General features: G+C 47.4%; 12 protein-coding genes across 12 annotated transcripts; 6 read left to right on the top strand and 6 right to left on the bottom strand.

Moving 5' to 3' along the window:
* Nucleotides 1-47: 47 nt before the first annotated feature.
* On the bottom strand, nt 48-1,815 carry FOBCDRAFT_246469 (uncharacterized protein; the record flags this gene model as incomplete). The annotated part of the gene is made up of 6 exons (XM_031180598.3): nt 48-83; nt 144-202; nt 254-361; nt 415-843; nt 892-1,114; nt 1,162-1,815. The coding sequence occupies 6 exons, from the start codon at nt 1,813-1,815 to the stop codon at nt 48-50; spliced, it is 1,509 nt and encodes a 502-aa protein (XP_031041366.3).
* Nucleotides 1,816-2,769: 954 nt separating this feature from the next.
* On the bottom strand, nt 2,770-3,883 carry FOBCDRAFT_254968 (uncharacterized protein; the record flags this gene model as incomplete). The annotated part of the gene is made up of 4 exons (XM_059611155.1): nt 2,770-2,942; nt 2,974-3,195; nt 3,248-3,620; nt 3,677-3,883. 4 exons carry the CDS (start codon nt 3,881-3,883, stop codon nt 2,770-2,772), a joined length of 975 nt encoding a protein of 324 aa, XP_059466533.1.
* Nucleotides 3,884-4,829: 946 nt separating this feature from the next.
* FOBCDRAFT_194300 (uncharacterized protein) lies at nt 4,830-6,329 on the top strand (the record flags this gene model as incomplete). Its single annotated transcript, XM_054702653.2, has 3 exons — nt 4,830-5,566; nt 5,616-6,216; nt 6,321-6,329. The coding sequence occupies 3 exons, from the start codon at nt 4,830-4,832 to the stop codon at nt 6,327-6,329; spliced, it is 1,347 nt and encodes a 448-aa protein (XP_054558628.2).
* A 355-nt stretch (nt 6,330-6,684) lies between these two features.
* On the top strand, nt 6,685-8,787 carry FOBCDRAFT_172685 (heterokaryon incompatibility protein-domain-containing protein; the record flags this gene model as incomplete). The annotated part of the gene is made up of 2 exons (XM_059608481.1): nt 6,685-6,891; nt 6,988-8,787. The coding sequence occupies 2 exons, from the start codon at nt 6,688-6,690 to the stop codon at nt 8,785-8,787; spliced, it is 2,004 nt and encodes a 667-aa protein (XP_059463758.1).
* Nucleotides 8,788-8,902: 115 nt separating this feature from the next.
* On the bottom strand, nt 8,903-9,410 carry FOBCDRAFT_235030 (Mss4-like protein; the record flags this gene model as incomplete). The annotated part of the gene is made up of 3 exons (XM_031180593.2): nt 8,903-8,934; nt 8,983-9,217; nt 9,267-9,410. The coding sequence occupies 3 exons, from the start codon at nt 9,408-9,410 to the stop codon at nt 8,903-8,905; spliced, it is 411 nt and encodes a 136-aa protein (XP_031041361.1).
* Nucleotides 9,411-10,023: 613 nt separating this feature from the next.
* On the top strand, nt 10,024-12,352 carry FOBCDRAFT_210084 (uncharacterized protein; the record flags this gene model as incomplete). Its single annotated transcript, XM_031180591.3, has 4 exons — nt 10,024-10,488; nt 10,534-10,561; nt 10,614-11,072; nt 11,122-12,352. Exons 1-4 carry the CDS (start codon nt 10,133-10,135, stop codon nt 12,349-12,351), a joined length of 2,073 nt encoding a protein of 690 aa, XP_031041359.2. The 5' UTR covers nt 10,024-10,132.
* Nucleotides 12,353-12,466: 114 nt separating this feature from the next.
* On the bottom strand, nt 12,467-15,042 carry FOBCDRAFT_235028 (uncharacterized protein; the record flags this gene model as incomplete). The annotated part of the gene is made up of 4 exons (XM_059610009.1): nt 12,467-12,981; nt 13,037-14,330; nt 14,381-14,477; nt 15,008-15,042. 4 exons carry the CDS (start codon nt 15,040-15,042, stop codon nt 12,467-12,469), a joined length of 1,941 nt encoding a protein of 646 aa, XP_059463757.1.
* A 789-nt stretch (nt 15,043-15,831) lies between these two features.
* FOBCDRAFT_122521 (uncharacterized protein) lies at nt 15,832-19,153 on the top strand (the record flags this gene model as incomplete). The annotated part of the gene is made up of 3 exons (XM_059607755.1): nt 15,832-16,841; nt 16,893-16,964; nt 17,038-19,153. The coding sequence occupies 3 exons, from the start codon at nt 15,832-15,834 to the stop codon at nt 19,151-19,153; spliced, it is 3,198 nt and encodes a 1,065-aa protein (XP_059463756.1).
* A 17-nt stretch (nt 19,154-19,170) lies between these two features.
* On the bottom strand, nt 19,171-20,264 carry FOBCDRAFT_246467 (uncharacterized protein). The gene is made up of 2 exons (XM_031180588.3): nt 19,884-20,264; nt 19,171-19,828 (listed from the first exon to the last, which is right to left on the bottom strand). Exons 1-2 carry the CDS (start codon nt 20,201-20,203, stop codon nt 19,237-19,239), a joined length of 912 nt encoding a protein of 303 aa, XP_031041356.2. The 5' UTR covers nt 20,204-20,264; the 3' UTR covers nt 19,171-19,236.
* A 669-nt stretch (nt 20,265-20,933) lies between these two features.
* Nucleotides 20,934-21,363, top strand: FOBCDRAFT_266569 (uncharacterized protein; the record flags this gene model as incomplete). Its single annotated transcript, XM_031180587.2, has 2 exons — nt 20,934-21,159; nt 21,206-21,363. 2 exons carry the CDS (start codon nt 20,934-20,936, stop codon nt 21,361-21,363), a joined length of 384 nt encoding a protein of 127 aa, XP_031041355.2.
* A 1,464-nt stretch (nt 21,364-22,827) lies between these two features.
* Nucleotides 22,828-24,965, top strand: FOBCDRAFT_172681 (uncharacterized protein; the record flags this gene model as incomplete). Its single annotated transcript, XM_031180586.2, has 2 exons — nt 22,828-24,426; nt 24,477-24,965. The coding sequence occupies 2 exons, from the start codon at nt 22,828-22,830 to the stop codon at nt 24,963-24,965; spliced, it is 2,088 nt and encodes a 695-aa protein (XP_031041354.1).
* Nucleotides 24,966-25,209: 244 nt separating this feature from the next.
* Nucleotides 25,210-26,601, bottom strand: FOBCDRAFT_123050 (renal dipeptidase family; the record flags this gene model as incomplete). Its single annotated transcript, XM_031180585.2, has 4 exons — nt 25,210-25,835; nt 25,880-26,000; nt 26,051-26,343; nt 26,397-26,601. 4 exons carry the CDS (start codon nt 26,599-26,601, stop codon nt 25,210-25,212), a joined length of 1,245 nt encoding a protein of 414 aa, XP_031041353.2.
* Between the last annotated feature and the right edge of the window lie 410 nt (nt 26,602-27,011).

Raw genomic sequence — 27,011 nt, 5'->3', positions numbered from 1 at the left:
CCCATGCAAAGTTACCGATGGCGAATGCTGTCAAATATATGCAATCTTTAACCAGTAATCGGTTGCATCAAGATATTAAAAAGCTATAATACCATTGGTTAACCAATGCGCTGAAAGACGTTTGATGGAGAAATCAATCTTACCCATTCTTCGAGCTCGCCCTCATTGTCCCGAAGCTCAGCATACTTCTCATGTAGGCGCTCTAATTATATCTATTAGCTCATTAGTCCTTCTTGGACAACTTAATACTTACCAGAGCTGCGGAATAGAACACGGTCGATTGCAGTGTCACCCGAGAGTGAGTCAAGGAACTTATCAGCATGTGGATCATTGCCAACTTGGCTGATGAGGAACATGGTAGCTATTTATTCTCGTTAGCATTTGTCTCAGTAGGTATCAACGGTCTGGGCTTACACTCCTGGGGATAGTCCTTCTGATCTAATCGTCGGCCACATTCCTCAATCGTCTTCTTGAAAGTATCGACAGGCTCAGGACTAGGCTCGCCATCTGTGATGGTGAGAACAAGGAATGGTCTGTCTAACTTGCCATCCTTGTCAAGTTTCCTGAAGACCAACGGTTCCAAGACCTTCTTCTTTAGATTCGTGCCGATGTTGGTACCACCCATTGGTTGGAACTGCATATGAGAATCAATCTGATCAGCAGTGAGATCGTCACCTTGATAATCACTGTTGATAAATCGAAGATGAGCGCCTGAGCCATCGGGGACAAGACGTGTTGCGATGCTGGACATGCGTTGGACTAGACTTCTCATAGCTTCCATTCTTGTACTGACGACATTGCCATTGGGGTCGAGTATGTTGGCTTGCATCGAGCCGCTGTCATCTGTGAAAACTTAGTTAGTGTTACCCAAAGGATGTAGATGAAGCGTACCGCAGTAGAAGATGGGCTGATACAGGGCAAGCTTCACGAGACCCTTCATCTGCTCAGGTTCTTTGAGGTGATTCCTTGGGTCATCCTTCAGCTCAATTGCCTTTTCGGCAACCTTTTGTAGGTAATCATTGCCAGGCGCGAAGAATTGTCCAAGATCAGAATCCTGGACATACTTCTCGACTCCCTTTTGGAAATCGTCTATGGTGGTAGGATTATCCAATTCCTATCATCGGTTAGCAAATGTCTCGCTTGCTAGTTCGTATGGCTTACCTGAGCCAAAGTCTGGTCGGGCGGAGGTTGTCCAATATGGTACAAGTTGGAAACAACGCCCTTGACGACACCATTGATGACACCACTGTTCACATACGCCAAGATGAACAGGACAAAGTTCACTAAAGCATTGATGAGTTCAGGGAGACCTGCCATCTGCTGCCCAGGTGGTGAAACAGCACGCTGAATAGCAGGATTGCCTGACTGCTCAGCGAGTTCCTTTGCCGTCTCATTCTTAGAATTCTTGGCCTGAAGTGAAGCCCCAGCATCGATGAGCATGTTCACAACAACAGGATCTCTAGCGTGTGTAATGGCCACCATGAGTGGTGTATCATTGTCAACTTCAGCGCTGGTCTCATCAACCTGAGCACCCTTTTCAAGAAGTTTCCTCACAATATTGACTCTGTCGCCGTTGCCGTTGGCGGCGATGTACAGTGGAGTCATACCGGGCTTGCTCATGGCTCTGGGAGAGGCATTTTTGTCGAGAAGGAGATTGACGATTGAGAGACGTCCGTACTTAGCTGCCATTCCAAGAGGCGTGAAGCCAGTCTTGGGGTCTTGAGCATTGATGTCAACGCCGCTGGCAAGATAGGCTTCTAGCTTGGTGGAAGTCAAAGAGCCCTTTCGGGCATCGACAAAGATGTTGTCGGCCATGTTAGAAGCACAAAGAGGTAGAGGCTTAGTGACTGCAAGAAGGTGATTTGGAGAGTGATGCTTCAGTAGTGAGCTGTCGGAATTGAGATATATGTGATGAAAATTCACGAGGGCAACTAACCGTCTGGATTACACGGTTTCTCAATCACATGCCATTCTGGAGCTCTTCCATGGGTTACATGCTTCTCTTGGAGTTTCTCGGCAGCGGCATGACCGACTTGCAGCTGAGCAAGAGTGACAAGTCAATTTACAATTCAGCTTCGTATTTTAACGCCACCAAAAAGATCCTGCTGCCCAACAGCAAATTCCATATAGCCGAGACTGATAAATGGCGTAAAGGTTGGCTCGGCAAATAGTCTCATGATCAAAGTTCATACTGCATTTCAGCTTTGAGATTTACGCCACTATCGCCAAATGATACTTCAACGGGCTGCAGAAGTTGTTATATCCGAATCCGGTGTTGACTGTCCTATTCCGTTGAAGATTTGCAGCACAGGATCTGTCAGTTGGGGGCTGAAGTGACGCGACTTTTCTTGGGTTGCAATATTGAATGCATCATGCACTGCTACGCAACCTCAACATCTATGCAATGCAGTAATACGAGGACCACAGTACCTATCAGACAGTGCTGATGCTTATCAAACTCCTGCCTCAGCGATGCCCTAAGTAAAATTGATTATAATTTTGTCCATTAAGATTTTGATTGTTTTGTCTTTAGGTCCTTTGGTTTGATGTCTATCTTTACCATTGAGATATTCACAGAGATCAACAATCAACCTTAGGGAATGTGAAGCAGAGACTCGGGATCTAAATAGCCTTGGGCTGTTTGAGACACGTGGTATACGACAGTTAATCTACACGTCTTCGAGTTAAATTGAGTATATTGTTATCTGAGCACCCACTTGGGGGTCTGACTAAGTAATTGATCCATAGGATCTATGAGTGAATGTAAGTTCAAATGTCATACTCCTGAGAAGAAAGAAGGGCGCTTCCCAACGCGAAGCACCCATATCGGTCTTCCCAACTAACATCACCAACAAGGCGGGCAACGACGTGGGCGAGGGCATCCGCAGCCGCAACTGTAGCAACCGCAGAGGTAGCCACGTCCGCAGCCGCAGCTACAGCCCCTATAACAGGTGTAGCCACCGCAATAGTTACCCCAGTTGTTGCTGTAACAGCCACCAGACTCTGCTTTGGTGGAGGGCACAAAATCTCCATCCCGGCTGAAAGAACCGACGGTTTCACGAGAGCCGGTCTTGGTGATGTTGTAGACCGTGTTGTTGGACAAGACATAGGCCTCAAAGTTGCCGCTGTCTTTGTCTTGGGCGACGATGAGGCTGTCGACGGTATCGTCAAAGGAGGAGTCAGGGATAGTCTTGTCTGTTAAAAGTTAGATTGACCAATGCTAAAGAGGGGTTCGATCCGTACTTACCAGTCCAATCGCCGCTCTCGAAGTCCCGGGTATGAGCATGGATCTCGTTGTCTTGTCCAAAGAAGCTCACAATGAGAGCCTCGTCAGTCGAAAACCCGGCAATAGGAGTTCCAGTTGCCGCGGACCCAGGGATGTTGAATTCCTCAGTCCATCTATCGGAATCCTTATCGTGCATGATGGTCTTGATAGTACCATCAGGTGCCTGATACAGGACCAAGTTCATGCTAGGGAGACCTGCGACAGTGATGTGGCTTTGATCATGGACGGAGATATCACCGAGGCCATCGACCTCGGCATCATCCCACTCCTCAGAATCCTCATCAAACTCACTGACCCTGATAAGGCCATCATCACTGATGTATACAGCAAAGACCTTTTTGTCATATATTAGAGTAGTGCAGCTTGTAGTTAGGCCAGACCAGTCCTCACCCTGTCTTTGGCTACGGCGTAAGCCGCAGTTGAGCCCTCCCTTAATCCAGTGGCAACCATTCGCTGGTCCTTGAGCTCCTCGCCATCATAGATCTTCTCGACGAGACGACGGCCTTGAAGCTCTAGGAAAGCAAGATCACCGTTGGGAAGGGTGTTATGGCTCGCAGAGCGAAGGGCACGAGCGATAGTTCTGATTTCGCCGCTCATGGTGAAAGACTAAGGTGCAAAGAGGCGCAGTGATTTGAATGTTATGACAGAAGTACTTGGGATATTAATTTGATCTTCTTCATAGTAGTCTAATGCCTGGGAACCCCCTCATACTTTATGGTGTCACAAAAGAACATCGTCATGGCTATTTGTTAACTTACCATGCCATCGGACTGTGGAAATTTCGACTGGAAAAACATCCATCCAATGGTATAGCTCATCCGGGACTTCCGCGCTTAGACAGTGTCTGTGCTTTACCTTCAATGCTGCCAGTTCATGTCATCCAACCTTTCAGCTCTCCCCATTCTTAGTTTCCCTTCCTATCTTGACCTTGACAGGCATACACGCGTCTTTACTTCGAATCCTATTTTGAACATGGTGGGTTCCGTATAGCTATGCGACGTTGTACAAAGTTTGATGTTGTCGCCTGATACCGTTCTCAGCATGCATCTTTCCTAAAGAGAAGTATTGACATGCAAAGGGCTGGCTGAACAAACCAAAGTCCCAAAAGAAAATGGTGAATGGGTGATCAGCATTTCGGCTTATTTGTTGGGTTATAGACGGCACGGCACGGCCCTTACCTGAGAGGTCGTAATGCTTCTGTGTGAGACCGGATATAGAAAGCGATCAGCACCTTACAGGAGCTGAGCTCCCTACACGCATTGCAGGATGACAAAGTTACTGGTCTGATAGAAGAGGTCGCATTGCAGCCAATATTGAACCGAATGGGAAAACGATCGGCATCCTGACAAAGCTGAGCTCTCTGGTGATCGAAGCAACCTCCACGGCATATTGTTGCTGTTAGATTTACAAATGAGGTTTGGCCGAGGCATCAAATACCCGTCACGCGTAAGTTTGAAGCTTCTTGGTATCACAGACTGATCATCGATCCGATAGATCCTCACATCACCAACTGCATCTCTTTATTCAGGAAACCTAAAACACGATGGTTGCATCGAAAGTTCCCCAGAACCTTTGGCACCGCGACCGTCGAGGCGGAGATGCTGGCCGAGAGCGTGAGAAAGATCCAGTTCGTTATGGCCTTAATTCCATGAGCGACTCTGTTATCGGCCAAGCTGTAGCGAAGCTAAGATTCACTAAAGATGGAGCCGGCAAGTATTCCAAGAATTCAATGCATGCTCAATCCCTAACATGGAAGTTCTTTCCAGAGAAAGGCGGCAATGGCTTCTTTGTCAATATTCCTGGCCAAGACAAAGCTATTATCTTCACAGCAGGTCATAACCTAATGGACGAGAACGGAAAGAGGACCCAAAATCTCCGAGCCTGGTGGTCTGACCTCGGAGAGCAACACAAAGGGGTGGAGATCCTGGAGAATGATACTCGAGTCAGCAAAGTCTTTTCGACCACGCCTAGCGAAGAGTCTGCCATTGATGACTTTGGTATCATTATGATTCCCAAGAACAACAACCCTCCCCCTCCCAAAACGGCATTTGGATTTGCTCTGAGACTTGCTGAGGAGGACAGACTAGAAGGCATCTGCAATATCTCCAGCTATCTGACGACTGCTAAGACTGGCGAGCCGCCGACGCGCAGTACAGGACGCTTCGTCAATCCTATACTGAAACAACATCAGCTTGAGTATCTGACGTATACTGAGGCTGGCGTAAGTGGCTCCGTGGTCTGGACTGGATACAATGGAGCTCCTGTAGCAGTGGCTATTCAGTAAGAAACTTCACATCCCACTCAATTCTTCAACTGACCAAGCATCTAGCAATTACGGACCTAAGCGAAAGAGTCCAAAGTACGGCAGTCGTGGCTCTCGTATTGATATAAAAATGATGCGAGAGATCATGGAGTGGACTGGCGTTTACAAAAGGGCCGTTGCCATCATAGCCCAGCCACTTGGGAAAAAACAGCCCATTCCTTCACTGCCCCTCTGCATGGCCTGGTCCGAACAAGATAAGGTTCTCCGCGTACACGTCCAAGATGACGCTGAACCAATCATAGAAGAAGCAACATTCGAAGCCCTCCCAGTCTTTTCTTCCGCAATGCTCCTTGGAAAAGACCCAAAGGAGGAGATCGGCTTTGCACAGGTTGATAAAAGACCCAACGCTGCTAAAGACACTATGCGCTGGGTCTCGTGGAACATTGAGTGGAATAGCGTTAGTTTTGCTAGTGCCCTCAGTAGAGCGCGGTTGGTGAAGTGGGATGTGAAGGGAAAGATGGCTGCGATGACCCTTAACTGGGATGATGCAATTAGAGAGGTTGTGTTTCGTGTTGATGATGAGGTTGTCAAGAAGTGGGAACTTGAGCTTCCTGATACTGAATACACCGGTATTGCATACCAAGAAAAGGGAGATACAAAATTTCAGGTCTGTTAACACATTGTCTGTTCTTCTGTTGTAGTTCTGTTCATTATGCTAACTGGCGTCAACTGCAGAATCCTTACAAGAGATTTATTATGAAAGCTGTTTAGACTACCTAAGGACTCTATTCCTATTTGTTTTTCTATTTCTATTTAATATCTTTAGCAGATTAAAATATTTTCAGCCTGTTTGGGATCGTATTTCTCCATTTTATAGTTATAATAAGAGCCTGGGAGCACATAATATTCATAGTTGAGATACGATTGCCCCATCTTCACCATCCTATAAGGACGCCGCATTGGTTTCTATCCACAAACATACATGCTGATAAATATTTATGAAATCCTTGCCATTCATTCCAGGGACGACTGGTCACTACACTATCCCCAAATAAGCTAGGTCAAGTTCTGAAACATCTTACATGCAGCGTGAATTCTGCCATCCACATTTGAGGTCTTCCTTTCCAAACCCTTCATAATGGCGCAATACTATTCAGACGTGCTCGACACAGAGTCCTTTCGCCTCGCAACTGTCTGCCTAGCCGCTCATCCTGATACCAAGTCCCAGGTGCCGAGCGTGACACTCACGACACATGTTCTGTCCGGCGCCCCAGACCTCGCTTACAATGCGCTATCTTACACTTGGGGTTCACCGCGAGACGGCCCCTCACTTCCCGACCAGGTTGCCAACACAACGATTCTGCTGAATGGGCTGTCCTTTGAGGTTCAGCCGAACCTCTATGATGCTCTTGTCGAATTGCAGGCCTCGTGCTCAGAGACTCCAATCTGGATAGACGCCCTCTGCATCAACCAGTCCAACCCCAGCGAGCGATCTCCACAGGTCTCCGTCATGAACCAGATCTACGGAAAGGCAAACCGCGTTATTGTCTGGCTTGGAAAGGCCTTCCCCGAGCTAGAGGTCGGACTCAAAGCAGCTGAGAGAATCGGTAATGCATCAGTTCCTGAGACACTTCGTATGATTCGAACGCAGACATGGGATTTCAGTTCTGACTTGTCAACGATGCCGGAGCGTTATGGTATGGATCCTGTTGATCAGGAAGAAGCTATTGGTCTGGTCACTCTTTACATGAGTAACTGGTTTACCCGGATTTGGATCATCCAGGAAGTTTCCCTCACCAGCGACGTGGTTATTCTATGCAACGGCAGATTCACCGGCTTTGACTGCGTGGGTTACGCAGCAGCGTTCCTGCACTACAGCGGATTCTTCCAATCTGTGGTCGACCTTGTTCCTAGGGACAGGCCTGGTATTCACATTCGTGGCGGTATCAACATCTTTCATGCAGAAAGAATCCAATTGCTTCGCGAGTGGTGCAAAGGCACGAAGAGTCTGTGGGTTGGTGTCCTTGCCATGATCGACCTGGAAGCTGGTCTTGGGAAGCATCATACGAAGCCCTCAGCAATAGTCCCCTTACGGGTGTTCTTCTCCACCTTTGGAATGAAAGCAACAGATCCTCGGGATTCCATCTATGGGTGGAATGGTATCTTGAAGCATATGGCAACTCAAGAAGGGGTCTCTCTGCCGTCAGTGTTCGAGCCAGATTACGATATCGACATCAAAGACTTGCTGCGAAACATCGCCTGCAACATCATCGAGACGACTGATTCTCTTGTCTACCTAAGCCTGGTCAAGGACCCCAGCATGCGAGAAACACCAGGCCTTCCATCTTGGGTTCCTGACTATCCACCGGTTCTGTACAACAGTGTCCATGGACCAAACTTTAGATCCATTGGAACTGTCAATTCTTCGAAACATGTTCCCCACTCCCCCAATCAATATCCATTTACTATCGCTGGAAATGTCCTTGAAGCTTTTGGCTTTCGTCTCGGCACCGTTCGGATGATTGGTGAAGGGTTTCTTAAATGCCTTCAAGGCCGTCTTAAGGTACTTGGGGACATTCTCCTTACTATGGGTGAGATTTATCCATATACAAACCAACGTGCAGATGAAGTTCTTTGGAGAACTTTGATCTGGGATACTGATTTCACAAATAGGCCATCGAAGCTCATTCGACTGAAGGACTTCCAGAGGGCCATTTTGCATAATTTTGCACGTGCGCTACAGCTTGGGTTCAAAGAGGCAGAGTCAGCCTCTGCTGGTCAGGCTTTGGTTCTTCAATTCACTCGGGATATGACTTACCTGGACGAGATAGCCGCCAAATTCCCTAACAGTATATTTCCCAGCACCAAGCTTATCAAGGCCTTGTGTGCCAACTTGGATATTGTACCTCAGGATAGTGATGAATTTGATCAGGAAGAACTCCAGAGACTTATGGAGCCACCGTCAAAACATGCTATGCCACCTTATAATATTATGGCGTCGACGTGGATTAACCACAGGGCCATCCTCACTGATACGGGGTATTTGGGCATGGGGCCTGATTCAACTCAAGCTGGGGATGAGGTTTGGATTATCTCTGGGTGTCCTGCTCCGCTGGTTATGAGGAAGGCAGAAGAGAGAAATGATTATTGTCTTATTGGAGAGACTTATATACATGGCGCTATGCAGGGAGAGGCTCTTACTGATAATGTTATTTGGGAGAATATCAAGATAGTCTGATTCTTGATAGAAACATAGGGAGTAGCAAGCATGGTTTTATCATTCTCGAGACTTTTCTAAACTGAATCTTGATAGCCAGTATCAGAATATTGACAGCTAGCTTCGGTCGCCGAATTTATTCCTTGATCTCATTCTTATGAAATATATCTGTCCAACAGTCAGTATCCCCGTTCCTCACAGGTCTAATCGATTTACCTGGCACTTCTGGCATCCAGCTCTCCCTATACTTGCAGAAGAACTCTCCCTTGGGAGGAAACTTGTCAGGTTCGTCAAAGGTTCCCCACATGATGTATCGAAACTTGTCCGCAGCTTGTTCACCATATTCACAGATGAAAGCTCCGCAATTGTGGCAAAACTCTCGAACAACGCCATTCTCCTGCTTGAAGGTCTTGGGTTTGCCTTGGTCGTAGCTGAAGCCATCAAGTGCGACCTGGATATTGTCAGCTATAGGTTACTTCAATCAAGAGAAGTTAATATACCTTTGTGGTAAGTCCAAAATTGGTTCCAAATGCCCTTTTACAACTTCCACAATGACAAAGTGATGTTCGTGCGTCATCGGGCGAGTCTAATGACACGCTGTACTTGACGTTACCACAAACGCATTTTCCGGTATAGCTGGGCATGGTGGCTTATATAGGAAGACAGGTCTAATTGATTGACGAATCAGAGATAGAGCGCGACTGAAGGAACTACAGACAATAGTGAGAATTTTAACTATCAAGGTGTTGTTTGAGATGTGGTTGATGTAGAAATACCGTTTGCCTTCATGTGATCATTCAGCCTGCATCATAGTCCTGACGTCAGAGTTGTTATGACGCTGATTAACGTATGTCTTACGTTCATCAAACATCAAATACATTTTATTCTCTCCTACTCATTCGAAACAACTACTCGCTCATACCACATATATTTCGTATTGATCTCATCACAAGCCGGTAAGGACTCCACGTCCATGTTGAATGGAAGAGTACCGGGTAAGCATTTTGTCTCAGAGCCAAGAACACCACAAAAGAGCGACTCATGAGAAGTAATACGGCTTAATATTATCCCCTAAGCTATTACTATGTGTTCTTGAATTGCCCAATTAACTATCATAGTGACGAGGCGTGATGGGAAAATTGGTAGTCGGACAATAGTAAAGACCGAGATAACCTCACGGGTCAGCATGTAAGCACAAAAGTGGGGACGTCTCGGGACTTAGAAAAGCCCGACACATTCCTCTGATACGAAAAGTCTCGACGCCCAACTCAACACCTGCATATTAAATCCATCTGGTTCTCGAAGAACACGACCACCCTTTATACGAAAAACGTATTCCTCGGGTTTACAAAGTCCCGAAGCCACCATGTCCACCCCAGACTCATCGAAGCCCAAGCCCCATCGGGTCCTCGCTTGCGTTCTCTGTCAACAGCGCAAAGTGAAATGCGACCGCACGTTTCCCTGCTCAAACTGCGTCAAACATGGCGCTCAGTGCGTTCCAGCTACTCAACCTCGTCAACGAAGGCGACGATTTCCTGAGCGCGAGCTGTTGGATAGGCTGAGGAGGTATGAGGCGTTGATGAAGCAGAATAATGTCAAGTTTGATCCGCTTCATGAAGATAATGGAACGGAGAAGAGTTCGCCGAATGATTATAACTCTGACAGGGATCAGGTTGATGAGGAGGGTTCGCAGGTCAGAGCTGAGGGTGTTGCTGAGGTCAAGTAAGTTGAACCCCTCATTTATCACGAATGGGCTGACCAGTATAGAAATATCTGGCATGCAATGCGACAAGGGGTAATAATATCGCAACAATTCTGCATCAAAAACATTCCTGACCTCTGTCCAGTATCGAGATCCTAACGACAGCTTCTTCGAAACAGCCTTCAGCAACGCCCAAGACCAATCCTTCAACAACGATGAACACATGCTTTTCGGCTCTCGCCAAACAGCTGTTGAGCTCTACACCTTGCACCCAGAACCCGCTCAACTCTTCAGACTCTGGCAGGTATATCTCGACAACGTCAACCCGCTCCTAAAAGTCACGCATACACCTACCCTGCAAGGTCGCATTGTCGAAGCTGCGTCGAATCTCAAAGAAGTCCCTTCGACTCTTGAGGCTCTAATGTTTGGTATCTACTGCATGGCTACACTGAGTCTTACTGCTGAGGAGTGTGAGACCATGTTCAAACAGCCCAAGGAAGAGCTCTCGACGAGGTTCCAGTTTGGATGTCAACAGGCTTTGCTGAACAGCAACTTCCTCCGTACTGGTAGTCGAGACTGTCTCACTGCATTGTTCCTCTATCTTGTGAGCCATCTGCCTAAATCAGCTCTCATTGATTCACTAACTATTTTAGGTGTCTGTCCGCTCAGCCAGCCACCCAAAGTCCATCTCATCCATGCTCGCCGTCGCAATGCGCATCGCTCAGCGAATGGGTCTCCAAAGCGAATACATCAACGTCAGAAGCAGTGTTCTCGAAGCAGAAATGCGCCGAAGACTCTGGTGGTCCCTGGTCCTCTTCGACTCCCGAGTTAGCGCCTTGGGAGATCATAAACCGACGAGTCTAACCCCAGGTTGGGATTGCGCGTTGCCCATGAATGTCAGCGATTCTGAACTTCGGGAGGAAACTAAAAATGCACCAAAAGTCCAAGAACAAGCTACCGAGGCTATATTTGCTATTGTCAGGAGCGAACTTGGGGAGTATATACGGAATAGTCCCTTTTATATCGCGTTTACGAATCCGTTGATGAAGCCGTTGGCGAAGAAGCTCCCGGAAGGTGGAGATGTTGCTTTGGAGAGAGTGATAGAGGAAAAGTATCTCAAGTTCTGTGATGCTGATAACCGTCTTCACTACATGACCCTTTGGACGGCAAGGGGTAGTATCGCAACATGCCGCTTGATGAACGACTTCCTAGTCTATCTCGAATCTTCAGGTACGTACAACCAAGCAAACCACGAAGCGGCAGTCTCCTACGCCATTGATTGGCTAGAATGCGATGCGAAGCTCTCAAGTTCACCCCTCACAAAAGGTTTCCGATGGTTCCTTCAACTGTATTTCCCGTTTCCTGCATACATACGAATTATTCAGCACTTGAAGACCCAGCCCTTCAGCAGCATTGCGGAGAGGGGATGGAAAGTTATGAAGGATAATTATGAAGCTCGGTGTGAGGGAGCAGATGTCGACAGATGGCATCCCATCTTCAAGCCATTTGCAAACATTGTTCTGTACGCTTGGGATACGGTCAAGAAGGCACATGAACAAGCGGAAAGGGAGATAGAGACGCCAGAGTTGGTGGACTTTATCAACAAAAAGACCGCGGATATGTCCCTGGATGGAAATGAGTCAACCGGCTCGCAAACTCAGGGTAATACTGGGATGGAAATGGACGGTGTTCAGCTTCAGATGCCGTTTGGTTTTGGTGACCCGGGCATGTTCTTCAACATGGGTGGACAGCCTGGCTTTGATCCTGTTACTTCGGCACCGTATATGGCGGGTAGTGCGCCGTTGACTGTGAATATGAACCAGCTTAACTGGAATTCGATGAACTGGGGAATGGCAGGGATGGGTGAAAATAGAAATTGGTAAATATCTAGAACTTCAGTTATATTAATTAGGTATATTCAAAAACAAATAAGCCTTCCCTCTCAGGCTTCTTCCTGCTTATCAGCCTCCTCTATACCTGTCCGGCGTCTCTAGCTGCTCAACTCATTGCCACTCTTTCACCATGGTTTTCATATTCTGGGTTATATATAAGGTGCTTGCAACCAAGATGATCAACGATGACGGGACATGATCTCATGTCGAACACAACCAAGACAAGCCCTATGAGTCTGCGAGCCGCAAAGAGAAAAATGATCGAAACCATTGCAAACTCGATTCCCCACAGTGGGTAAGCCATAAAAAGACCGAGCAAAGTTGCCACTGTAAATATGGTTGCGGCATGAGCGACAACACCCTTTTGGAGACTGGGTGAGCTGGTCAAATCACATCCTATTAACCAATTATAAAGTTCTGGGTATCCGATATCTTGGGAGCGCTTTTTAAGCATTTCCTTGGTAGTCCGAGGACTTGTAAAATCTGTCTGCATGGGCATGTCTCGTCTGTGCTCAGGGGGTTGTCCTATCGACTGGGAACGGGTGTTGATGCCAAGAGACGATTCGAGATTCGCTTCATCAACATGAGCTTTCTCGATTAGATTGAGCTTCTGCTTATAGTCTAGTCCAAGTGTAAGCGACATACCCAGGAATCAAGTGAAAGAAGAAAACATTACCAGCGTGGCTCTCCATAGCTACCAATATTGGAAGTGCAAGCAGTGCTAACGGCACAATTTGGCCAAATCCCATGTTGTTGGGATTACCTGACATGCCTGTCGTCACAGCGCGCGAAACGAAAATGGTCACAATCCCATAGACATTTCCTGACCAGAGCCAGAATAGCCTCCAGACGAAGGACCCTCGACACTGATGGAATGTCCATGTTTCAGCGGCCAATGTGACGAGAAGCCTAACCTTTCTTGTTGATGTAATATCCGAGGTTAAGATCGACAAAGCTTTGAACCTAAGCCATTTGTTCAAGAGAGGCTCTCGTTTGGATTCTCTGATTTCTCTTATCAGCTCTTTAAATTTGATTTTCGCACCCCTGGGCTTGAAGAGTCTGGATCTTCTTTGTTGATAGTCGTTCTCGCTATCCGTCCTAGCTTGTATTCCTCTAACTGAGATCAGTTGCAGAATGGAACGGATTGCCCGAGACTCGATTTCGATATCACCAAGATCTCGGTGATTGTCAGTCGCGGTTTGGTCTTCTAATCTTCCAAGTGTTTGAATTTCAACTTCCCCAATGACTGAGTGCTGTTGAGAATCGAAATCTACTGGATTCCGTTCGGCGGTAGGCCCATTGGCCTTGCCATCTACTGGCTGCTCTCGATACAGAAGCTGGATGATATCGTACGTGCCATAAAGTACAGCAAGTGGAGCAAACATCTGCATCATAAGGCTAATATAATCCACATCTTCCATCTTCTCATTCATTCGATAGTCCTGAAGGGTGTAGGTTAAGTAGACGTGACTCGACATGTCCCAGGTGTATGATAGTCGGATAGTGAGAAGGAAGATGAGCATTCCTGAGCCTGTGACCATAGCAAGAACACGTATTAGCTTGGCAGTGCCACGGCCCTTGAAGCGTTTTATATAGAATGGGAAACTCCTAAGGTGTACTGTTACTGCGAGATAACCTAGGGCTATAACAATTTTGGTGGAATAAATGGTGATGCTGTCCTGGATGATGAAGGACGCGATAAGGATGGATGTCTGGGAAACGAGAACCTGGTTACTTATAGCAGCCATGAAGGCCATGAAGGTATGCGTACGCTCCCTTCTGCTTTGGACGACCTTTGTGCGTCTGGTTTTGGGGAACCTGGTCCTTAGTCGGCGGTAAATCCGACGAGCCCCAGCAACCATTACAGCATCGCCCGAATTCAGAAGTCGCGGAGGTACTGAGAGTGTAAGGAAGGCGAGAATTAGAGTAGCCAATGCTATCAACGATGTGATCAGGAAAGCAGCTTGTACCTGAGATTCCGTAAGACCGCGATGTTTCGAATGATTGGCAATCCACTTACTCCTGGTCCAGCGATATCCGCATCAAATTCGACCTCTTCTTTAGAAACAAGGCTCCGAAGCCTTTCTGGTGAGCAGTCCATTAACAGAAAACCTAGCCTGAATTTGCGTAAGTCAAGCTTTAGTGCTCGAGCGTTATGCACAAAGAAGAAGGTTGCGCAGAGACACAAGATTGATAAAGGTAAATAACTTAGAGCAAGAATGAGAAGAGTTCTTTAATAATGTCTTTGGATTCGTTTTCTAGATGCTATAAATAGACAACTATGTCAATGATTGAGGGTTAAACGTCACTTGTCAGCCACAAGCCTGATGTCATGTTACAGTTGCACCAACAATTCATCGGTAGTGATTGGACGTTTGAGTTGAAAAGCTTACGCAAATATAAACTGCGCCGCAAAATGGAGATTAATAATGAACATTAAGCACGTTTTTCTGTACTCTTCGAAAAGCTACTTCTCTTTTTGGGCAGTTTTTAATGTATTAAAGTTCAAAAAATAGAGTTAAACTCAAGATACAGTTCGATCTAACATATAATTCCCATAACCAATACTACCATATAAACTCTTGTGTACATGAAGTTTGAGATGCAAACTGCCCTTCAAGAACATTACTATATGTGCGAGACTTACAGTCGAGCCAAAAGCAAATGCCGGTGATCCGTCATTTCGATGCCGATATGATAAAGTGGGCCACGACACCCACTTGTCCGTTTCTATGCCTTCAACACGCGGCGAAGACGTGATGATCTGCATTCTCCCCTTTTAGTCGGCTTCTGTGAATACCGACGCGACGGTCTGTGTCCATCTCGGGTGTTGTATAGCACCGATACCCCGATTCGGTGCTGAAGATCTACACGGAGAAGGGTCCGAGCGAGATGAAATTCAAGGAAACTGGCTAGACTAGGAGCGTTGTTGAGAATGACACAATAAGTGGGAATTACGGAGCATTCACCCTTTTAATGGACTAATATCTATCAAAAGTACATATTTAGTGACAAAATACAGCGGGAGTAACACGGTTAAAGGATTTCGTTTTCTCGTTGAGGGATATATCAAACCGATATCTATCGGTACACAGCCTTTCTCGTACAATTCTCGGAGAAAATGTACTAAATAATGACCCTCGCACGGCTGATTCGGCACTCAGTGGGCTAAATGCAGATCCCCAATCTCCGTGAGGCAGCAATGCCGTCCGTGGAAAATCCGCGCGAGATGTATGCCGCCATTTTAGCCACCATCCACGGCCCGATGCGGTAGCAGAGGTAATTGAGGCCATGAGACGTATATCCGTACGAGAAATATTCCTCCGATATTTATATTTAGGCCTCATGCCATCAAGTGATCTGAAAAATCAGTCTCTACACAGAGAATTTCAAGTCATCCTATTTTAAACAACATTCAACACATTTACTATCAACTCTTCTCTACCATTATTAGGATTATTGAAAATAGCTATGCGAGCTGATATCCAACACTACGATGCCCCCGTTTCAGGCGGTGCGTCAAACCAAAACGGTGATACCATCGAGAAGTGTCATATCAACAACGAGTCGAACGTTACACATCGTGTCTTGATCGACCTCATTCACGAGATTGCCACAAACGATCCTGATAGAGCCTTTACCTACACTCCATCATCATCTGACCCTCAAGATGGTTGGAAGCCAGTGACTCACCTCCAACTCGCAAACGCCGTCGACCACCTCGCCCACGACATCTCCAAAACCGTTACCAAAACCTCAGACGACGAGGTTCCAACAGTGGCATATATCGGCCCCAGTGACTTTCGATACACGGTCATTCTTCTGACTAGTGTTAAAGCAGGTTGCAAGGCCCTCTTCATCTCGCCACGAAATACTCCTGCTGTTCAGCTCTCGCTCTTCAATGCTACGAAGTGTCGATACCTTTATACAACCGATTCATTTAGATCAATTATGCAGCCTTGCCTCGATCAGAGAACCATGGAAGTTTCCATGATAGAGAGTATTGATTATCTTCTGTCAGTGACTCCCAAGCCATTTCCCTACAGCAGGTCCATCGAACAGGCGCGATGGGACCCCCTAGTTGTTCTTCACACAAGCGGTTCCACGGGAGTCCCCAAGCCCGTCTTCTTGAAACAGGGTATCATGTACGCCTTCGAAGAATTTCTCCATCTGCCCAAGTTTCATGGTTCTCCCTATCCTTTCAATGAATGGGCCGAACGGGCGAACAAGATCTTCCTCGGGATGCCCATGTATCATGCTGCAGGAACGTATCTCCCTCTATCCTTCATATACATTGGTCTTTCTACCGTTATGCCACTTCCCAACCAGCCGTTGAACGTTGATACAGCTATGGAGTACTTGAATCGCAGTGGTGCTGATGGTGCATTGCTGCCCCCTTCTGTTATCGATGGATTGGCCGCTTCTGAGGAGGGTATGGAGGCTTTGGCCAAGCTCAAACTCCTTATTACTGGCGGAGGTAAGTCAATACACTCTCTACTACCTGTGCGTGGTATTGACCTTTTGATAGGGAGCCTATCAACCGAGGCCGGGAACATGCTAGCAGACAGAGGCGTCGTCTTGAGGAACGTCATTTCATCAACTGAGTAGGCATCTTTTTCTCGTCGACTTTACGCAGAGACTAATGAAACCAAGACTGTTTCCTTTGGCGCCTTATAGCCCCCAAGACCCAAAGCTGTGGCGATACTTCATCTTTAACGACGAAGCCATGGGCATTGACTGGCATCGTCATGACTCGAATGAGTATGAGCTTGTAGTCCGTCGCAAAGCATCAGATCCCGGCCACCAAGGCTGTTTCTACAATTTCCCTGAATTATCCGAATGGCGTACGAACGACATCTTTCAACCTCACCCAACGCTCAAGGATCACTGGCTATACAAAGGTCGGGCCGACGATATCCTTGTTTTCTCGAATGGTGAGAAACTCAATCCACTTACCATTGAGGGTATTGTTTCGGACCACCCTCTCGTTAAGTCAGCCCTTGTCGTCGGTCAAGGAATGTTTCAGGCAGCTCTCATCATTGAGCCCATCGCGGAAGCGCAACCGAGAGACGAAGCTGAGACCAAAGCTTTACTCGAAAAGATCTGGCGGGCCATTGAGAAGGCGAACGCTGAAACCGTGGCGCATGGACGAATTGCCGCCAACTTTGTCGCTTTTGCCGACCCTGCTTTACCGTTTCCTCGCGCTGACAAGGGGACCATACAGCGTGGTAAGGCTGTCAGCATGTACGCTGACTTTATTTCAGCTCTGTACGAGAAGGCTGAGATACTTGGAGATGGTCCATCTATCGCACTTGACTTAAGTAACGACGACACTTTGACTGGATCTATCATCAGTCTGTTTGTTACCAAGCTTGGAGTTGAGAAGCTCGAACCGGATACAGACTTCTTCTCTGTGGGTGTGGACTCACTACAAGTGATGACTGCGACGAATCTGCTACGCGGAGCCTTGCACAGATCTGGTATTGAAACCTCGACAATCACGCCTCGAGTCATCTACCGCAACCCCACGGCAAAGGTGCTGGCTGAGTACATCCAGTCCTTACGAGATGGAGTAAGCGACGATGACGAAGAGACCCATGAGATCAACCAGATCAAGAAGCAGGTCTCGAAGTACACCAAGAACCTCCCAGCGCCTAGGACTGGAAAGCAGGCGCCTCTAGACGACGGTCAAACAGTCATCGTCACGGGTACAACTGGTTCTCTGGGAGCTTACATGCTTGACCAGCTCTGCTGTTTAGAGTCCGTCAAGAAAGTCATCGCCCTCAACAGAAGTGAGGATGGTGGTTTATCCAGACAGCCTTCAGTCAACGAATTCCGTGGTTTGACAACAGACTTCTCTAAAGTGGAGTTTCTCCACGCCGATCTATCGCTTCCCGACCTTGGCTTGGGTCAGTCTAAGTACGATTCTCTTCTTGCTGATGCCGATCGTGTCATTCACAACGCTTGGCCTGTGAACTTCAAGTTCACCATGTCTTCGTTCGAGAGCCACGTTCGAGGCGTACGACATCTCGTCGACTTTTCTTCTGCGGCAGTGAAGAATGTACCTATAATCTTTATCTCGAGTATCGGAACTGTCGATCGATGGTCGTTACCCGATGCTGTCCCTGAGGAGGCGTTGCATGACCTGACCTTACCAAGCTTGGCCTATGGACGATCCAAGCTCGCTGCAAGTCTTATTCTTGACGTAGCTGCAGAGCAATCCGGCGTTCCTACTCTTTCGGTGCGAGTTGGACAAATCGCAGGTTCAAGGGGCAAAAAGGGTATGTGGAACCGTCAAGAGATGATTCCAAGCATGATCGCAAGCTCAGTATATCTTGGAGTCCTGCCTGACCATCTCGGCGCGCAACAGGAGATTGCTTGGACTCCCATTGAAGATATTGCAGGGCTTATTCTCGACGTTTCGGGCATCACGGTTCAGAAGTCTATCTCGGAGGTTTCCGGATACTTCCATGGCGTTAATCCGGAAACAGCTAGTTGGTCTAAGATTGCTCCTGTTATAAAAGACTTCTATGGCGACAAGATGAAGTTGGTGAGTGTTGAAGAATGGGTTGAGAGATTGGAAGCTAGTGCAAAGGAGGAGAATATAGACTTTGATAAGAATCCTGGCCTCAAGCTTTTAGATACTTATCGTGGATTATTTGCGGTAGGGAAGGAGGTTCAGCCAGTTAAGTACGGGATGGAGAGGACCAAGAGCCATAGTTCGACGATGAGAGAGCTTGGGCCGATCACCCCCGAGCTGATGAGGAACTGGTGTCGCCAATGGGGATTTTAGTGATCAGGTGACAACATCTCTATATGGATATTCGCATACTAGATACTCTATCACTTCCATAATGAATTGTCACTGTTCTACCTCTATTTCCACGCTTCCCAGACGTCCCTCACAGTAATCGGCTTGATGTCTGGAAACTTGACCACCAGATCATCAATCCCCTGAATATCATTCGAACCTGTAGCCATCCCAATACCTGACAAAGCCAACATGGTTTCCATGCCACCGTGCATCTCCTCCGGCAATGCCTTCTTCATACTCGGTGTAAGATCATTCTCACCCCTCTTCATCTGCTCGACAGAGAAATACTTAACATCAAACTTGACGCCCTTAACCTCCTCGGCCAATCTGACGGCTTCGTTAAGAGTCATGCGGTTTGTGATGATGGCGTATCTGCGCTTCCAGTCTGGAAGATCGAGAAGAGCAACGGTAAACTTTGCTGCGTCTGTAGAGTGAGTGAAGACGACGGGAGTGTTTCCATCGCCTGGAATTACTGCTGCATTGTTTTCCGGGTCGATTATTATGTTTGCAGCGCGGATGTGGGTCGGTATACGTGGGGCGGCCCAGTAGTCTAGAAATAGACCGATTGAGACGAGGGAGAACTCGAGGTTGGTTTTTTCAAGGGCGTCTACTGCTTTGAGCTTCCATTGGTAGGAAGGGACATGGGTGATGTTGCTGTTAAGTCGTTAACCAAATCATATATCTCGCAAAAGTAAAACATGATACGTACTCTTTGGTGTAGACCATTCCGAACTCACTCGGCAAGAATCGCTTAGTACAGGTTGATCTCTCAGCCGCTGCGATGAGGTTCAGCTGAGCTTGTCCGCTCTCATCATTGTCGATCGGAAGCATGGATATAACCGTGCCGACCTGCTCAGACTCAAGAAGCGAAGTCAAAGAATTTACATCGGAGTAGTCGACAGCCCGCGTCTCCGGACCAGTAGCCTTTCGCGAAAGGATGATGTAGTCGTGAGTCTTGGCTGCCTCGAGGGCATCAACCATTGTCCGGCCCAAACCGGACGAGCCACCAGCGACAGCGACTTTACCCATGATGAAATAGATTTATTATGAGATGAATTACTGGTAGGTAGTGATGTTGCGATGGAAGATGAACTATATATGCAAGGCTGTTAACGGAGCTGAACGTGCGGAGCGGAGTTTCGGTCGCGGAGTTAAAATCCACAGCCCTCCCTGCATTAGCTGAAGAATAAATGGGGCACTAGACCCTTATTTCCGTATTAATATTCGTATTAGAGCAAACTTACTTGTGTTGGGATACTTTTCGGATTTCTCAACGGAGTGACAGATTGGTCACGGGTAAGGTACGTCATGAGCTTCAGTGTGTAAATGAGGTAAGGAGCGTGATAAGGTATATCTCGGGCAGAGTCAACGTTAAATTTCGCCGATAAAGGTTTAACTACTGACTGAATCCTGGCATAAATATTGACTGCGAAGAGAATGAGTATAGGCTGTTTATTCTACTCACTGTCGTACGTCTACAGCAGAGTCGATCTACTGTATATTGTAAACTATGCGAACCCAGGCCAACTTCCATAAACTTCCCACAGCCAACTTTAACTTTACCAGAGCCACCAGATAGCAAAACTTCTAAACTTAATCTTGGATTGCCTTTCCTCCTGAGGCAACTAGGGCACATCATGTTGAATATTATTTCTGCCAGTCAAGCGGAGGTTAACCTTTCCATCACATCATCGTCTTTCGTCACACAAAGCCCGTCAACCTCACAAACCATCAACCTTCCAGCACCCGCGATTCAGCGATGATCCTATCCATGACACCTCGCATGTCGAGGCAGGTTCCCTATGGAATTCCACTACGACAACTACAAGCCCATCGACTTCAGAGCGGAATAACACCCCCACAGAGATTGCAACAGACACAGTCGTATCATTCGCCACGGAGACAAAATCTTCGTGATGAAAAGCGTAGATACCAATCATTATGGTGGTATGCTTGGCTTATGGAGCACTTTAGGAGGAACGATTGTAAGCTAACCGGCAATTTGCGGACCATGGAGCTGACTGGCCCTAGTGACGTATACAAACATCGGGCTGGGCTCAACAATATTTGTTGCGGCTATGGAGTCTATGTATCCTGATGGGCCTCCTAGCAAGGAGGAATTGCAGGCGATGGATGATATGGCTATTGTCAGCCGTATCAGCTCGCCTCCTAAACGCTGGGAATCTTGAGATTTACGAATTCTCTAACTCTATTTCCACTCTTGTTCTTCAATGTTTATCTCCTCTCTTGATATTTTGATATAGTATTTACGGCAATGAAATGGCTGTATGCACTCTCAGGATACTGGCCTCTTGGATGCTCATCCAATTCGTAGGATATCCCCCTTTGAGTACAGTAAATAGAACGCACGCCGTGATATCTGATAGTTTATCGCTCTGCACAGAGTTGCAGCGATCCTTTTATCCTACCAATCAATCGACTATGACCAAGCATGCTCTCATAACGAAACAGACGCGTCCTCCGCAAGGCTGAAAGCTTATCTTCTGGTCTCACGTATTCCATCGATGTAGGAACTGAATCATCAGGCAGCAATTGTTCCACTTCTTTTCTTCCAATGTTCGTTTACGCTTACGTTTCTTTCTTACTCATACATGGCGTTACATCAATGTCACGTCTCCCCGGTAATGCCAAGCGAATATACTTGGCACAAAACATGACTGCTCACTCCATCGGCCAACCGACCTTCCCTTCCAGAAAAGTGATCTAGGGTTACAATACGATGAACACACCTGAATACGAATGCTCAGGGACAAATCTTCCTGTTTATGGCCCTTGATACTACTAATCTTTTGGTGAGTGATCTTTTTGGCCGCGTTAAACCGACAGAGTTCTATCTGATTAGTATCTTGGCAGTAAGACTATTTGACTTAGCCCGGATATGTCGTAATCCATTTTTAAGCATAAGCGGGCAGCTTATCTGTGTTGCTATCAGCCAAGGAATAGCCAAGACACTTTAATCCAAAACCCCAACTTAACCTTGACTCGCCTGAATCTCCAAAAACCCAGACACGAGTCCCAAGAAAAGGGGCGACTGTTTAGAATCGGATACCAACGGCAAACGGGGAAACGGAAATAACTCCAAGACGCTACAATCACAAGCCCAAGGCGCTATAACTGACACTGACAAAAGCACCTGCTGAATGCAGAGTCCGTCAATAAGCACTACCCCAGATAACAGCATTGGCATTTCCTTGGCGAGTCCTTTCATCCTTGGGGTATCTTTCTTTCAACACGTGAGACATGGGATGTTGGTTCTTTCTGGCCTTCCTGTTATGTCGCTTGGCGGGAATATCACGAGATGGGGTATCGCATTGGCACGCGGTGCGGATTGGAGATGCGCTTGCTTGGCGGTGACATAAAGTGGTTCGCTCGCGCCAAGATCGAGGGCAATTGGCCCAAGGCCAACAAGCTGAGATGTCTTGGCTGCCCCGGGGAAATCCAATTATGAGCGTGTTGTTAATCGCACGCGTCTCGGCGAGATATTGGGATGCTGGGCATTTCTGGGGTTCTGGGGTATATATCGAGGGGACGCGATCCACCTTGTGGAGAGGTCGATCAGCTTCGTTCTTCTCTCTTATACCCATTTTCTTAATTCTCTGTTTAGTGAATAGCTGTTTGAGAACTAGGCAATCATGGCTGTCGCCGAAAAAGGCCAGAAGCCAGGCATGGCCAAAAGAATCTTTCTCATGCTCGCACCAGACTCAGCAAAAGACGACGATGGCCGCGATAACTTCAACTCCCGCTCGCAATTCGTCCTCTGCGCCATGGGCGGTGCTGTCGGTCTAGGAAACCTGCTGCGCTTCCCCTCCGTCGTCTTCAACAACTACGGTCTGCAGTTCTTCATTCCTTACGCCGTCGCGCTCTTCCTCATCGGTATTCCAATCCTCATCCTCGAAATCACCCTTGGTCAGGCCTATCGCGGTGGTTGTGTTATCGCCTGGAATAATGTGAACCATCGTGCTAAGGGTATTGGACTGAGTATGGTGTTCAATGGCTTTAGCGTTGTTGGGTACTATGTTCCTATTCTGGCGTGGGCTATGACTTACTTCAGGATGTCGTTTCAGAGCCCGTTGCCGTGGGATGGCGAGGATACGGTGGATTTCTTTAATGAGAGGGTTGTTCGCAACATTCCTGCTACCGGTGGTGCTGATGACGGTGGTGGTTTGAAGCATTATCCTGGTCGTGGCATTGTTGGTGAGACGTTTGGCTGGTGCGTCATGATCTGGTTCGTCGTGTGGATGTGTACCTTCAAGGGTGTTGGTCTCACTGGCCGTGTCATCTACATCACAATGGCTCTCCCCCTCATCATGATTGGCATTCTCGCTATTCGATCCCTCTCCCTCCCCAACGCCTCTGATGGTTTCAGACTCTATGTCGGCACGTGGCGAAGCGAGTCTCTTGAGGGTCCTCGCGTATGGCAAGACGCCTTTGGCCAGATGTTCTTCTCCATTGGTGTCGGTTTCGGCTACTTCACCTCCTACGCCTCATACAACAACAAATTCGCCAACGCTGTCCAAGATGCTTTCATCATTGCTCTCAGCAACTCCGCAATTGAGATCATCTCAGCATTGGCTGTCATGGGCGTTGTCGGCTTCCTCGCCATCAACCCCGGCGAGGTCGATCCTCTCTCCACCTTCAGCTCTGGCTTCTTCTACTATCCCCAGGCTCTTGCTCAGATGCCTGGATCCAACTTCTTCTCTGCTCTGTTCTTCATCACATTGGTTCTTCTTGGACTCACATGTGTCTTTGCCCTCGCTGAGGTCCTCGTCACTCTCATCTGCGATACCAACATCGGTCAGCGCATTCCTCGATGGATCATCTCAACCTCTGTCATCATCCTCGGCTGCCTTACTTCACTCATCTACAGCAGTGAGTTTGGCTTCAGTGTTCTCGATGCTGTTGATGCCTTTGTCAACGATGTCGCTCTCTTCATCACTGTCTGGTCAGAGACTTATATGGCCTGCACGCTCTACCGATGGAAGGATCCCGTCGATCAGATCGGCTTCATCAGCTACTTCGTTTACAATGGCGGCTATGTTTTGTCTCTGTTCCTTGGTCTTCTGATTGGTCATGTCGTCAGCGCCCCTGCCGGTGCTGGTGTTGGCTTCGGTATCTTCATCGCCTGTGCTCTTATCTCTGCTTTTGTTGGCAAGACCCCTTCAATCCCTGCTCCCCGATTCTGGGGAAACAATCCCATTCTCAGCCGATTCTGGTACGCGGCTTTTTACTCGGTATGTATCCCCACACCTGTCTTGGGTTCCTATACCTAACTCGCTCACAGGGCAACCAAATCCGTCGCGATCTCAACAATGCCATCCTCGGTGGCCAGACGAATTGGAAGATTCACTGGGTATGGCCCATTTGTTTAAAGTACATCACAGGTCCTGCCGTTGCCCTTGTCTTCTCCTTCGCCTATCCCAAGTTCCTCAACAACTACTCCGATGACCCTCCCTTCATCTACAGCTTTGTTCTCATGCACATGGTCGTCATCTTCATCATCGGTGCATTCCTTGCTCCTCGCTTCCTCAACATTCTCATCCCATCTCACCGTCTTGAGCGTGGTGATGGAAAGTATGATGTTGCACCTCAGATGACTGTTGACAACCGCCCTATCGTTGACAACGGTGGCCTTGAGGGCGGTCACGGTGATATTGATGCTGCTCACCACAGTGCTAGTGCTGATGGAAACAGCATGGAGGCTGATAAGGGTGTATTCCAACCGAAGGATGAGACCGCGAGGTTTGAGACTCCTGTTGAGCCGCGACAGTAGAGCTTGTCGTTCAGATAGCCAGTCTCTCTTTTCGCTATCATCATAAGGCATCACTGGGAAGGCTTTTATGAATAAAGATCTTTGATATAGGTTCTCTCGTTGATAGTGGTTCGTCACTTTCACTCATATTATTAAACAACTTCCACTTCATCTCTATCTTTTAAAAATCTGCTATCCCTCCGCGACCAAACAGAGCTTTAATCTTTCCAACTATGATGAGATCCTGTAGTCCTCAATTGTTTCCCTATTCGTTAAGGTACAGACCCTCATCTGGTGGAGGTTTCCCATACCAGTCAAGTCCAAGCTTATCCTCAGGATCAGGATCTTCCATTTGATAATACCCATCATATCTCCACCATTTCCTATCCTTAAACACATCCTCCACCGGAAGTACCCCCTCAGCCTTCATCTCATCGCTAACTTTCTCAACACCTGCCCAAACTCTAAGAGTATTCTCGCCAACAACCATGGCCAGTTGCTCTTCAGTGGCTCCACGATCAAGAATAGCCTTCAGAAGATGGGGATAACATTTCACATTTTCAAGCCCTGGGATTACGCTAGCAATTCCATCAAAGTCTGAGCCAAGACCGACGTGATCCCACCCAATGCGATTGGCGATGTAGAATAGATGATCGATTACCATCTCCATCTTGGCATCTCTACGCCGGGTAGTGACATGCTCTGGGACGAAAGTAACCATAACTATGCCACCGTTGACGGGAACCTTGTCGAGGATGTAATCGGGAACATTTCGGGGGCAGTCGAATACTCCTTTTGCGTTGGAGTGGGAGAACATGACCGGGGCTCGGGAGAGGTCGAGAACTTGGCTCGCGCAGTCTTCTGAGACATGAGAAAGATCGACAATCATGCCTATGGGGTTAGCTAAACGTAAAGCGGATGCGAAAGTGGCGTACCGAGTCTGTTCATCTCCTTGACAGCAGCCCTTCCTAGGTCAGATAGGCCACCATGAACAGGTCCTATCTTTGAAGTGGAACTGTCTGCGAAAGCATTGTTGCAGACATGGGTGAGAGTACACTATCCAGCTCAGTATGACGTCTCAAATAAGTGAGGTCTATTTTGCTTACATATCTCACCCCGAGCCTGTAGAAAGCTCGGATGATCCCAATACTATTTCCAGCCATATGAAGCCCCTCAATGCCAATCGAACAAGCAATCTTGCCACCGGCGTAAATATCCCTGACTTCTGAAGGACCACTAACCAGTTGAAATGTCTCTGGATAAGACTCAACCAGTCGGAGGGTTAGATCGATCTGTTCAATTGCATCTCGAGCCATGTCTGAGTACTCTGGAGTGGTGAAGTTCTCTGCTGATCTGAGACAAGGGACACAGACAGACCAGAACTGTCCGCCCACGGCGCCTAGAAAAAAGGTCAGCATCCAGTTGAGGATGAAGGCAGATACTTGTGGGCACCTTGTTTAAGACGAGGAATATCTGTCATTCCACGTTCGAAGCCTTTTTCTAGATCGAATTTCTCATTATTGTGTATTTGACCATGGAAACAAGCTCTGGGTTGTTGAGGTAAATCATTGTGACCATCTATAAGAGGGGTTGTAGCCAAAACTCGTTTGACTCTCTCGTCGATAGGTAGCACCTGGTACGGATGCGTGGATGCCATTCTGTGAATGTACTGTGAGAAATTACAGTGCTGTATCTTGGTCCATCAGTATCTCACTCCTCTTTATCAGTCGTCATTCGGCAACTTTATCCCGTCTCGGGAAACAGGACAAGTAGCTTTGGATGTTTCCCGCGCTGCCGCGGAAAACTTTAGTAACCGGATGGCAGATAGGCATATCCGTAAAGTCTGACGTTGCACGCCTCGGGTAGGACTTTTATCCAAGTGATGAAAAGATTTAGGTACGTTTAGGCAAATTATAGCGGATCTTTAGACCAGTAATTTTGGCACCCTAAGCTTACCGTCAGTAGTCTTCCTCCCCGCGTTTATCAAGGGCCCATATTAAATTGGGTCAAACAAGGGACCCTTGTATCAGGATGCCGATCCCTCAGATTTAAGATAACACAATCAAT

This window comes from Fusarium oxysporum, chromosome I, assembly GCF_013085055.1.
Source record: "Fusarium oxysporum Fo47 chromosome I, complete sequence".
In the NCBI taxonomy this organism is placed as follows: domain Eukaryota; kingdom Fungi; phylum Ascomycota; class Sordariomycetes; order Hypocreales; family Nectriaceae; genus Fusarium; species Fusarium oxysporum.
This window is presented reverse-complemented; position numbering and strand designations above follow the sequence as displayed.